A 13733-nucleotide genomic window follows, 5' to 3' on the forward strand; every position below is an offset into this window, starting at 1 on the left:
TTCAGGGCAGTTAGTGGAGTCGGCTCCCCCCGTTCGCCTGACGCAGGGCGGCGTCACCCAGTCGGGCGGTCCCCTGCTCAGGGCAAGTCTGTGTCCCAGTACCAGGTCAGAGGCTGGTCGGGCGGGGGTGGACCTGTTGCTGTTGTTGCTGTCCTAATTCCTGGGTAGGCGCGCTTTGGTCAATCGGCGAAGTCAGAGATTTCAGTCTATTTTCTTCCCGCTCGTCAGCGCGCCGCCCTGGTCCATCCGTTAACTTTACCCCGGAGGACGGTGCGCTCATAAAATGCAAACCCCCTGCCCCCCTGAAGAAGTTTCCTCGCTTTCTAATTGGGGGGTTTGAATGATTGAATGACCCCCCCTCCTTGGTCTTTGGTCTTCCACACCTTTTTTTCCCCAACCAAGGTGTATCGGGGGTAGGGGTGCCGCTGGCGCTCCTGTCCCAAACCGGTTTTACCAGTCTGTCCTTTCCATGTCGGCCGTTACGGCACCGGCCCTTTATGCCCCCTACGGGGGCGGCCTTTGCATTTCCTTTCATTAGCAGCAGTTGTATGCAGCCACACTGGGGCATGCAGCACTCTTGCTCGGTTGGTCTCAGCCTCCCTTGACAGTTGCAGTCTCCATTGTGGATCTGTTGTTTTGGGCGGAGGCAAAAGCTTTGAACCTCACGCTCTTATTGCTCTTTCCTGCAGACAACGCCACTGTAAGTTTGCCTGGTGATAGTGCGGCTGCAGTGTTTATCAGCGTAGGAGTTTTTTTTTCCTGTGCAGGGCCCACCTTCTGCCCTGCTGTGTCTGACTGCTCCTTGCCCGCCGATGCCTCTTGTCAGCCTGTACTCCTGGCTGGACAGTCTTCCTGATGCTGTGAGGCTGAAGGTGCGGGGGCAAGCAATGCTGCTGTGGCCTCAGTCCTCTCTTCATTGACCCCAGAGCCTTTGCCACAGACGGGCCGATGCGCTGCAGTGTCCGTCAGCATTCCCATCAGCTACCCCCAGGTGACTCAGCAGTCTCGGAGCAGGTATAACCATTTCTTGGGCACCTTGTATGTTGAAGATTCACTGTGCTAGCTACCTTGCTCCACCACCTGGCAGGATTGTCCCGCCCAATGGTCACAGCTACGGACTGCTCCACAGTGGTTTTAGCGATTGCCCTGTCTGACCTTAAGGGTTCAGGGTGCGCTGTATGGCCAGTTCTGATTTCACTCCAACACGCTGCCCATTGATTTATGCGGTCTCTAAGCAGGTAGATGGCAGCTGGGGCATTGGACTGTTGGAGACGAACAGTCTGCTCCCTCTCTCCTTTTTAATGGCGAGGAGACCTAGGGTTGGACAGGCCCACTTTTCCGGATGGGATAACACAGCACACAGCACGTGGGGTGATACAGACAGTTACTGCAAATGGGCTGAGACTGCCTAGTCGCTGCCTGTTATGAGGGGGTGGCGCTCCAACCTTGCTGTGGCTACTGTGGGAGACCATCTCTTTTCTTCTTCACTGATGGCAAGCAGGAGAACAGCAGGAGGTTTGGCACTTAAAGCAGGTGCGGTCTTCTCACCCATGCGGGTGCCTTAGGTCCAGAGGGTCACTGTGTTGGGGTGGCAGGGCAGCTGATGTTTTCTTGTGTTCACTCCGTTGCTGGGGTAAGGGTGAAACGAGGTAGGAGTGGCCTCTCTGCACTATGCTGGGGTACACTCTTTGCTTGCCGGCTAGTGCTGCTTGGCTATCATGGGAGACAGGGGGTCTGTTTTCCTCCCAGATTACTTCATGAGGTGCGATCTTCTCCCACAGCCCAGGCAGCTTTCTTCATGGGTAGTTCAGATCCTTATGCGAGCTCCAACTGGCGCCTCATGCACTGCGCTCGCCCACCACAGCTTTACTGATGGCTACTCTGACCTTGAGAGGCCAGGGCGTAGCGCTGTTTACTCTTCTCTGCGCTGCCCGCCATTAGAGTTTCACTGCAAACGGGCAGCAGCATGTGCTGTAAGGAGACAGAGTCGCGAGGAGACAGAGTCACACTTTTCTAGGGTAGATGTGTAGGCAGTCACCGCCTTGCCTACAGGTCAGCAGCAGGACAGCACAAATGGTCAGAGTCCTCATCGCCAATGTTATGTTGTGGGCCATAGGCCCACATGCTGGACAGTATTGACACAGACACAGTGTTATATAGGGGGTCATTCTGACCCTGGCAGTCGGTGATAAAGCGGCGGCCAACCCGCAAACAGGCCGGCGGTCAAAAAAATTGAATTCTAACCCTGGCGGGAACCGCCAACACAGGCCGCCACTTTAACACTCCGACCGCCACGGCGGGACCGACAAACAGCGCGGCGGTCACCGCCAACAGGCAGGCGGCAGACAATGTACCTCCCACCCTATCACAACTCACCAATCCACCACCTTTTCCTGGGCGGGAGCCCCGGCGATAAAAACACGGCGGAAACAGACTACGAACGGGAAAACGCTCACCTATACACACTCCACGAGGAAGGAGGACAGCATGGAGCCCGAATTACACATCCTACCAGCTATTGTCTACCTGCTCATCTACCAGGAGTACGAACGCCGGCGCAGACGACAACAGTGAGTACTGCACCTACGACACAGGCGAGGGGGGAGGAGGAAAGCTTACGGGCACGCACATGCGCCATACACCCACCCCCCCACCACAAATACCTACACCCCAATGCCGAGCAACAAGTCAGAGTGACACCACACGAACCCCCCGGAATAATGCAAAGACACAATTTAAATGATCCATAAAATATATGTATAAATAGCTCCATTGAAGGAATGGCAAATATGCCATATAAAAGATACAAAAATAAGGAATGAACATAGTCCACAATTATCCATAGGCAAAAAGTCCGGCACATTCCGTGAAAGTTCCATAGTCCGTGGGCCAATGTGCACAAACACATGGGCAAAGCCCACACAGGAGACCAGATACCATTGGAGAGAACACTGCAGGGGCATCAGACGATAAAACTACAGGCACCTCAGGGGGAAGGGAAGGGGGGGCACCTCAGCCACATGAGTCTACGACGCCAGATCCACGAGGGGCCTCCATGCCCACTGTCCCATCCTGGGGAGTGCAAAGCCACAGTCTCACAAGTCCCTACAGTGGGAGGCTTGCCCACCGTCCCATCCTGGGGAGTGCAAAGCCACAGTCCATCAGATGGATTACCGACTCCACAGTTATTGGAGGAGGCATGGTGCCCAGAGTACTTCCTGAAGCCCTGCTCGACACAGAACCGGCACTGTCAATGGGCCAGCGGTGCTTGAGATGAAGGGCCCAGCGGAGCGGTGCTTGAGATGAAGGGCCCAGCGGAGCGGTGTTTGAGACGGCGGGGCCCAGCGGAGCGGTGCTTGACAGGAAGGGCCAAGCGGAGCGGTGCTTGACAGGAAGGGCCCAGCGGAGCGGTGCTTGACAGGAAGGGCCCAGCGGAGCGTTGTTTGAGACGGCGGGGCCCAGCGGAGCGGTGCTTGAGATGAAGGGCCCAGCGGAGCGGTGCTTGAGATGAAGGGCCCAGCGGAGCAGTGCTTGAGACGGCGGTGCCCTGTTCAGCAGTGCTTGACAGGAAGGGCCCAGCGGAGCGGTGTTTGAGATGAAGGGCCCAGCGGAGCGGTGCTTGAGATGAAGGGCCCAGCGGAGCGGTGCTTGAGATGAAGGGCCCAGCGGAGCGGTGTTTGAGACGGCGGGGCCCAGCGGAGCTGTGCTTGACAGGAAGGGCCCAGCGGAGCGGTGCTTGAGATGAAGGGCCCAGCGGAGCGGTGCTTGAGATGAAGGGCCCAGCGGAGCGGTGCTTGAGATGAAGGGCCCAGCGGAGCGGTGCATGAGATGAAGGGCCCAGCGGAGCAGTGCTTGAGACGGCGGTGCCCTGTTCAGCGGTGCTTGACAGGAAGGGCCCAGCGGAGCGGTGTTTGAGATGAAGGGCCCAGCGGAGCGGTGCTTGAGATGAAGGGCCCAGCGGAGCAGTGCTTGAGATGAAGGGCCCAGCGGAGCGGTGTTTGAGACGGCGGGGCCCAGCGGAGCGGTGCTTGACAGGAAGGGCCCAGCGGAGCGGTGTTTGAGATGAAGGGCCCAGCGGAGCGGTGCTTGAGATGAAGGGCCCAGCGGAGCGGTGCTTGAGATGAAGGGCCCAGCGGAGCGGTGTTTGAGACGGCGGGGCCCAGCGGAGCGGTGATTGACAGGAAGGGCCCAGCGGAGCGGTGCTTGACAGGAAGGGCCCAGCGGAGCGGTGTTTGAGATGAAGGGCCCAGCGGAGCGGTGCTTGACAGGAAGGGCCCAGCGGAGCGGTGATTGAGATGAAGGTCCCAGAGGTGCGGTTCTTGTCCCGGCGGGGCCCTGTTCAGCGGTGCTCCTCCCGGCGGGGCCCGTTCAGCGGTTCTTGTCCCGGCGGGGCCCTGTTCAGCGGTGCTCCTCCCGGCGGGGCCCTGTTCAGCGGTGCTCCTCCCGGCGGGGCCCGTTCAGCGGTTCTTGTCCCGGCGGGGCCCTGTTCAGCGGTGCTCGTCCCGGCGTGGCCCGTTCAGCGGTTCTTGTCCCGGCGGGGCCCTGTTCAGCGGTGCTCCTCCCGGCGGGGCCCTGTTCAGCGGTGCTCCTCCCAGCGGGGCCCGTTCAGCGGTTCTTGTCCCGGCGGGGCCCTGTTCAGCGGTGCTCCTCCCGGCGGGGCCCTGTTCAGCGGTGCTTGTCCTGTGTGTCTAGGGAGCCAGACCTGGCCAAGACTTCCCGCTCATTCACCATCTGAACTTGCGGTTGCGGCGCCCTCCTGTGATGGAGTCCTGGGCCAGTGGGTGTCGTCCGTCACACCCGGAATGGGGCTGGTGGGGCCCTCCTGGGCAGCTCGCCTGCTGCCTGACTTCTCCGCCCTGCTGCCCTTGCCCTCCTTCGCTGGAGCTCTGTGGGCCTTGCCTCCCTTGGATGATGTGGCAGGTGACGGGGCAAGGCTACTGTCCTTGGTGGCAGCCGTCTCAGGCTTGTCGCGCCGGGCCTTTTTCTTTTTTGTCCTCTTCCCAGGGGGGGGGGCTGGCTGTCCCCTTGCTGCTGGCCGATGTCCCTGCCCTAGGATCTGGTGGACTCCAATAGCCCTGCACTATGGTCACAGTAGATGCAGGGCTGGTGGTGGCTGAGGGGCTTTTTTTAGTCTTACCAGATGGAGGGGGTGGGTCAGTGATTGGAACAAGCTCAAGGTTGGAAAGGAAAAGGACTTTGGAAGGACAGGGATGGGTAGGTGTAGTGGGTTTGGGAGTGGAGGAAGAGGATGTGGTTGTAGGAGAGTCAAGTATGCTGTCTTTGGGTGCAGGTGCTTGTGACGGAGGCTGTCGTGAGGTGGATGGCTGTTGGGTGGGTGGCTGCCTGCGTTTGTGTGCTTTGGAAGAGGGGGTGACAGACACACTGGGAGAGGACACAGGGGACGTGTAAATGGCAGTGGGGGTGGTGACTGCACGTGTGCGGACTGTAATGGAGGGTGTACTGGTGATGGAAGTACTGGCTGATGGTGGTGTGCATGCAGGTGTGAGTGGAGACGTCACAGTGAGGGAGGAGGGAGATGAGGAGGTGGGGGACACAGAGGTGGTAGTGACTGTTGGCATGTCTGCATCTGGATGTTGCTTGGGTGAATGCTTGTGGGATCTGTGGTGCTTATGTCTGGATGAGCTGCCCTTGGGTGTAGAGGTGTGTGCAGGCTGGTCTGATGGTGTGGATGGGATAGGCAGAGGAACAGGAGACTGGGACTGGGTGGAGGGAGTCAGAAGAGGGAGGCTGGAGACAGGGACAATGGCTGCGGTCAGTGCTGAGGCCAGAGCGTTGAACGATCGCTGATGGGCAGCCTGACCCGAATGAATGCCCTCCAGGTATGCATTGCTCCGATGCACCTCTCTTTCTACACCCTGGATGGCGTTCAAAATGGTAGACTGCCCAACAATCAGTGTCCTGAGGAGGTCAATGACCTCCTCACTGAGGGCAGCAGGGGTAACTGGGGCAGGGCCTGAGGTGCCTGGGGCGAAGAAGATGCCCGCCTTCCTGGGCGAGCGGGGACGTAGCGAAGGCTGAGGGGCTGCTGGGAGGGCAGGGCTGGTGCGCTGGGTGGCGGCTGTACCTGTTGTGGCGGTGGGCACGGATGTTGCCACCACCACTAGGGAGCTCCCTTCCGAGGACGTGTCGGTGTCGCTGACGTCTCCACGGGTCCCCGTTGTGGAGCTCCACTAGCCCTCCGTCTCACTGGTGTACTCGGAGTCTGTTGTATGGCCCTCCGGGGCCATGTGAGATGCAGCTCCCTCGTGTGCCGATGCCACTTCTCCTCCGCCTGATGATGCTAATGCACACATGAACAGGAAGACAAAGAAAATGGGGGGGGAGAAATGAAGACAGGTTGAGTGCATGCATTGGCAACACCATTGTCGGAGAGGACAGACACAGAAGCCCCCTGAACTAGGCCGCGCAATGGGGGTACACTACTCAGTTATTGTGACTAGGCCTACGGGTCTATGGACGACAAATGCACACATGGGTGAGGCCGGACCATGGATAGCTGTACTTGGCACCCTACAGAGGTGGGGGGCGGGGGCACAGGGCCGTGTCTAACGGAGGGGCCTAGCCTACAGAATGCGCCCTGGCCTAGAGATAGCCACAGCCCTCCTCCCCCACCCAGACACCTTCACTGCGCGCAAAGATAGCAGAATGTGCTGATACTCACCCCCTTGTGTCTGCTGTGATGTCCTCACGCGCCCATCCAAATCGGGGTAGGCCACCGCCAGGATCCGGGACATCAGGGGGGTCAATTGGCGGCTGGCACCCCTCCTACGTTCGGAGGCCATCCCCAGCAGAGACTCGGCGGTCTTTCTGGTCCCGCGGCGGATGTCCTCCCACCTCTTTTGGCAGTGGGTGCCCCGTCTGTTGTGGACCCCCAGGGCCCGGACGTCCTTGGCGATGGCACGCCAAATGTCGATCTTCTGATGGGCGCTGACCTATGTGACATGTACAGGGTGGTAAAGGAAATCGCATCAGTTTTGTCCAGGTCAATGTGAGTGGCCCCCCCATCCCCAAACTTGCCATGTGGCACATGCTCTCATCTTTCGTGCGTTGCACTCCTCATTCGCTCCCCTCCCCATCATCTTACATACACCCCACTCAACACAGGCATAGCCCATTCAACGTGCACCCTGTGTACTAACCTGTTGGTCTGGAGGACCGTAGAGTAGCGCATACTGGGGGAGGACCCCATCAACAAGTTTCTCCAATTCTTCGGCAGTGAAGGCAGGGGCCCTTTCCCCAGTCGCAGCAGCCATTGTATCTCCCAGACCGAGGTCACAGAAGCACTTGCAGTATAGGTCCTCTCCTGTGGTTGATCAGGTCTCGAGTGATTAATCAGATAGAAAATGGCGGTCACGCCCGCGGCGGTGCGTACCGCGGCGGTGCGTACCGCGACCACCGGCGCACATCTTCATTGGCTCCTGAGACCCATAGGGTTCAATGTTAACCAATGCTGCTTTGCGCCGCGGTCTTCGACCGCCTACCACCACGGTGTGCCACGCCAGCGCAGTGACCTCACATCCCACTGTCACACTTCACAGGTCAGGCAGCCGCCATTTCAAGGGCCCACATGGCATGATTTCTACTGCGTCACACAGGCCTAGGCCTTGCATTGCCACTCATACAAGCCGTTCAATGCATAGCGATTCGTGTACTGTGCAAGCTGTGTGAACGAACCTGTGGGTTGCTTGACTCTGTGCTCCATGTTGTCCTTCCTAGGCACCGTCCGCTGGGACTTGCGAGGAGAAGGATGAATCCTCCCCTGTACCGACCGCTGGTGGACCTGTCGACAATGGAAGAACGACATATCATACTTACATACCGGCTTGACAGAGCAACTATACATGAACTATGTGCCCAGCTGGAGCCAGACCTGATGTCCCCCATCCGCCAACCCACAGGGATTCCCCCTCTGGTGCAGGTTCTGTCAGTACTCCATTTTTTGGCAAGTGGGTCTTTTCAGACAACAGTGGCCATATCATCTGGGATGTCTCAGCCTATGTTTTCTAAGGTTTTGTCCAGAGTGTTGTCTGCCCTGATGAAATACATGCGGAGCTACATTATTTTCCCTGAGGTGGGCGAATTGGCTACAGTGAAGGGTGATTTCTATGCCCTTGGACATATCCCCAACATCATTGGGGCCATTGATGGGACCCATGTGGCTTTGGTTCCCCCCAAAGACAGTGACCAGGTGTACCGAAACAGAAAAAGTTATCATTCGATGAATGTCCAGGTGGTCTGTTTGGCTGACCAGTACATCTCCCATGTAAATGCCAAGTTCCCTGGGTTAGTGCATGACACGTATGTCATGCGAAATAGCAGAATCCCTTATGTGATGGAACAGCTACAGAGACACCGTGTGTGGCTAATTGGTGACTCTGGTTACCCCAACCTGTCGTGGCTACTGACCCCAGTGAGGAATCCCCGGACCAGGGCAGAGGAACGGTACAATGAGGCCCATGGGCGATCTAGGAGGATCATAGAAAGGACCTTCGGGGTCCTGAAGGCCAGGTTTAGGTGCCTGCATATGACAGGGGGATCCCTCATGTACTCACCAAAGAAGGTGTGCTAGATCATCGTGGCCTGCTGTATGCTTCACAATCTTGCATTGTGACGCCAGGTGCCTTTTCTGCAGGAGGATGGTCCAGATGGTGGTGTTGTTGCAGCTATGGAGCCTGTGGAGAGTGAAGAGGAGGAAGACGACGGGGACGACACGGACAACAGGGATACAGTCATACAACAATACTTTCAGTAGCACACAGGTAAGAAACAGCCACCCCAATTTACATTTACTTAAGGCCTCATGCGTATCCACTGTCTGTGTTTCCCCCCAGTTCCGGTTAACTGATTTGTGACTTTCCCTTCCCTTTTCAGAGCTGTATGACCCACTGCCTGACTTCAGCTTTGTTTGCCCATGGACTAAAGCTTATTCAAATTGGTATGTTGTCATCACAAAGTAACTGGACATTATTGAACCGTTATGTGTAATACATTTGTTAAGAATACAAGCAGACTCCTGTTTATTTAAGTGGAATAAGTGATTTATTTTAAGTGCTAGATATAGGTAAATGATTGGGAAGCGGGGATGGGTGGGGGTGGAGTAATGTCCATGGCAGAGTCCAGTTCTCAGTCGCACAGGTGCATTGTCCATATGCCTGTGGAAGGATGGAGCAGGGGCAGTTCAAGGTTGGACAGGGTGACAATGTGGGACAGTGGGATGACATCAGGGGGTATCTTAGGCTGGCGGGGGTCTTGCAATCCTACTCTGTCTTCTTGTGAGATCTCAGGTTCAGCTTGCGGGGTGGTTCTTCTTCTGCAGGAGGTGGGGTTCTGGTGGCCTGTCGTTGTGTGGGGGCCTCCTGTCCACTAGCGCCGGCGGAGGTGGTAGGCTGTTCCTGGCCTGGGCTAGTGACAGGGGACCTTTGGGGTGCCACATGGTCCCGCAATGTGGTGACGATCTGGGTAAGGGCCAGGACGATGGTCCCCATTGCGGAACCGATGTTCCTCAGTTCCTCCCTGAACCCCATGTACCGTTCCTCCTGCAGTTCCTGGATCTCCTGGAACCGGGCCAGTACCGTCGCCATGGTCTCCTGGGAGCGGTGGTATGCTTCCATGATGGAGGAGAGGGCCTCTTAGAGAGTCGGTTCCCCGGGCCTGTCCCCCCCCTGTCGCACAGCAGCCCTCCCAGTTCCCCTGTGTTCCGGGGCCTCTGTCCCCTGGACGGTGTGCCCACTACCACTGCCCCCTGGTCCCTGTTGTTGTTGGGGTGGTGGGTCAACCTGGGTGCCCTGTAGTGGTTTACGTGCCCTGGAGACAGAGGCATGGGCCCGCTGGGTGGGAGCTGTGCTGGTGTTCCCAGAGGGGGTTGGGTCTGGTGTAGCCTGTGGCTGTCTGTGGGGAACCGACTGTCCAGAGGTCCCCGATGGGCCGGGCTGGTCGTCTGGCTCCAGGGAGACAGAGCTGCTGTCATCGCTGGGGGCCTCTTCTGGGGGTGGGATGGACATCTCTGGACCCTCCGAGGCGGTGTGGTGGCGTTCGGGTCCTGCAGGGGTATAAAGGTATAGTTATTGCTTCTGTGTGTGGCATTTCGTGTGATGGGTGGGTGTCCGTGTACCCATGTGCAGGCATTTCCTTGTGGGGGCTTTTGTGAGGGTGGCTTGTGGGGGTGATGTGTGTGTGCAGTGGGCATGCTTTGGTGATGGGTGTCCATGCTTTGGGGTCGCATGCAGGGCTTGGTGTTGGGATGGGTGGGTTGTGATGGTGATCCTTTTGCTAGGGGTTGGTGTGATGGGGAGGGGGTGAGGGTGGGGGTATGATTTGGCATGCAGGTGGGGTGGGGGTGGGAAGCGGTAGTGAAGATTTGCCTTACCAGAGTCCATTCCTCCGCCTACTCCTGCGAGGCCCTCAGGATGCAGGATGTGCAAGACTTCCTCCTCCCATGCTGTAAATTCTGGGGGAGTAGTTGGGGGTCCGCCGCCAGTCTTCTGCACCGCAATGTTGTGCCTTGATACCATGGAACGCACCTTCCCCCGTAGGTCGTTCCATCTCTTCCTGTTGTCCTCCCGATTGCGTGGATGCTGTCCCACCGCGTTAACCCTGTCCACTATCCTTTGCCATAGCTCCATCTTCCTGCCAATTGTGGTGTGCTGCACCTGTGCCCCGAAGAGCTGGGGCTCTACACGGACTATTTCCTCCACCATGACCCTGAGTTCGGCGTCACTGAACCTGGGGTATCTTTGGGGTGCCATGGGGTGGTGTGGTTGAGGTGTGGGGTGGCGTTTGTGGTGATGAGTGTGGTGCGTGTGGTGGTGTGTGGTGTTTGGTGCGTGGATTCTGTGTGGGTGATGGTGTTGTGTGCCTCTGTGTTGTGGGATTCTCTATTCTGTGCTCTGTCTCTAGCCTTCGTCAAGGATTTCGGGTCGTAGGGGCTTGTGGGTGATGTGGGTGTGTGTTTTATATTGTGTTGGGTGTGTGGGAGTGGTGTTAGTATGTGTATCAAGTGTGTGTATTTCGAACTGACCAATGTGGCTGAGTTTTCTATGTGTGTGTGTACCGCCAATGGAATACCGCGTTTGAAAGACCGCCGCGTGGATTTGTGGGTCGGAATGGTATGGGCGTATTTCTGTTGGCGTGACGGTGGAGGTTTGGTCAGCGCCATTTTTTCGCTGACCTTTGGTGTGGCGGATTTTTGAGGATGTCGGGTTTTCGGCGGTTTGCCAGTTGCGGGTCAGAATGACCGTGGCGGTTTACCGCGGCCGCGGCGGTGTTATGGCGGCCTTCTGGCCGGAGGTAAGCGCCTTTTACCGCCGAGGTCAGAATGACCCCCATAGTGTCCAACTAATCACGAGCACGTGCACTTGGGCTCCTTTATTTGCAGGGTCACCTGTCCGGTGACACCTGTGTTGGATGGGTGTAGGGTGGGTGTTAAGGTCTAGCCCTCGGGGAGTGGCTGGTAAATTACTACGTGCAGAAAGGCACATGTGTCCAGCAGGACACTACCGCCTGCACAGTGAAACACAAGCGGATTTAAAGCAGCCGCTCCATTCTTTATTTCAATGAATGTGCTGCTCCCAGAGCAGCGAGAGCTCACGGCTGCCCTGGGCCAGCGCATCCATGCTAATATGGCGCATTTTTCTTGTTTGCACCGGGCACACTTTTTGTAAGGTGCACCCGGCGCAAACAATGAAAATGCACCGTATGTGTGATATAGCCCCTGATGTATAAATGCATATCTGAGCTATATTTTTAGAGTAATGTAATCATTATTTATTCTATGGAAATAGATGGATTTGTCTTAATTAATCATTTTTTTCCCGATTTACAGCACTGAACAAATCTACCATAGCATTTTTCCCCAATGAATATTTCAAAAGAAAGCATAGCTTTCAGAGAACAAGTTGTGCAAGGTGGCCGTTACCCTGCTGTGAAAAAGTATTCCGCGTTTTTGGAGGTAAGAAAGCTAAGAATAATATTTTAAACCCAAAATGGTTTATTTTTTACATGTTCACAACTGTATTCTTTGTAATTCCCCTTTTCACTTAGTTTATTTAACGCGGCAAGGTGCTCCTTTCCGTTTTAGAAACAAAATGTACAGGGGCTTCACGGGATTTATGACCGGTGCTTTCACGTACATTTGACCCTATTAATTACTCTCAGTAAGCTATACTATAATTTCGATGCCCCATCCAACTGGAACATTCACATTCTATGCACTTCACTACCCTAAGGACTTGATCTCGCCAATCACTATAAGGTGCCTTTTCTGGAGGGCGAACCCATTTCTAGGAAAGAAAATAGTTCTCCAAAAAAGACACACATCTGCAGCTGAACAGTCTAATCCAAGAAAAAGTCTACCCTAAAATATTTATCTAATAAGCACGCGAGTCTAACCATTGTACACTTGACCACTTAAGTTTTAATCAGTTTTCCGAGTATGAAATTGGTATTCCCTTCTGTTTGCATCTTGTCGTGATACAAAATACAAGAAGATTTTTTTGCATTGTTCTTTAAACGCTGTGCTACCATTAGCAATAACCATCCATAAGGCTTGACTATGTACCGAATTGAACAGATATGTTTCAGGATGTAGGCACCACGAACTTTCATGTATGATAGTTATTAGTGAAGTGTTGCACACTTGTACAGGAACTTGGGTCTACTCCTGGATCAATTAGCGTGACACGCATAGATACTGAGCCACCACAGGGGATTATCACAAATATAGAGAAGACGGTGAAATAAATGGAATGACATGGCCTTATGTAAAATGTATCATATCAATCAGCATGCTCATTTTCTTTAGGCTAATTATGCACCCAGCTTGGTAACAAGAAAAACTGTGAAATAAATAAACATTCCTACCTCATTCTGCAGGCAAAACAGGAATATTGCCTCTCCCAGGAGACAGTTGATGCCTGCTTCCAGGTCCAGTTTCTTTTTTCTTTGGAATGCTACGGGTGGTCTTTACTCCCAAGTCCAGTAGAAGAAACAAGAATATGAAGATGTACCCCTCCTGAAAGATTTTGAGGACTCAAGAGACTGAACAGGGTGTCTAGCAAACAGGAAATACTAAAAGTGGTTTTGATAGTGCGTCAGAGCCTTAATAAGTAAACTTACAAGGAAACGCGTTTAGGTCGACAAACCTTTGGACCGCATTTGGGGACTTCCCAGAACGAAATATTTCCTTGGTATCATCAATCAACAAATCAATATCCAATCAGTAATGACAATCACTAATCAATAAACAATCAGTAAGAATCAATAATTGAACACACCATGACCTTTCAGTCATGAATAACCACACCAGTTTAATTTAAGTGTTAGGATATTTATTTTCCTATTAGTAACAATCTAATATCATGTCTGTTAATCTCAATATCAATAAACCACATCAGAAGCACTCCTAATTAGCAATCAGAGCACAACTTAATCAAGGCATAGACTATATTCATTCAATATTTAGGCACGTCATTAATATGAATCAACTTAGCAGAGCCTCATTAGTACATGAATCAACAAAGCAAGAGCTCAGTCTTTTGTCTATTTGCATTAGATATTAGTGAACACCTTTAACTAACCTCGAATTAGCATTAGCATGTTGGGCTTCATGCAAAACATTTTAGTGAACACAAATGTAGAAAACATCTATACTAAGGCCTCTATCAAAATAGCAGTTGATACCTAGAAAGAAAAGGCAAATAGACAATCACAATTTG

The 13733-nt window shown here is 54.4% G+C and overlaps 1 protein-coding gene across 1 annotated transcript in view; it reads left to right on the forward strand.

Annotated features, from left to right (window-relative positions):
• RNF180 (ring finger protein 180) overlaps window positions 1–13733 on the forward strand; it is a 260729-nt gene that overhangs the window by 228299 nt on the left and 18697 nt on the right. Inside the window, exon 6 of the mRNA XM_069235930.1 lies at window positions 11843–11968. Coding sequence (XP_069092031.1) covers window positions 11843–11968 — 126 coding nt within the window. The remainder of the gene's footprint in view (window positions 1–11842; window positions 11969–13733) is intronic.

Source organism: Pleurodeles waltl, chromosome 1_1 (genome assembly GCF_031143425.1).
Source record: "Pleurodeles waltl isolate 20211129_DDA chromosome 1_1, aPleWal1.hap1.20221129, whole genome shotgun sequence".
In the NCBI taxonomy this organism is placed as follows: Eukaryota; Metazoa; Chordata; class Amphibia; order Caudata; family Salamandridae; genus Pleurodeles; species Pleurodeles waltl.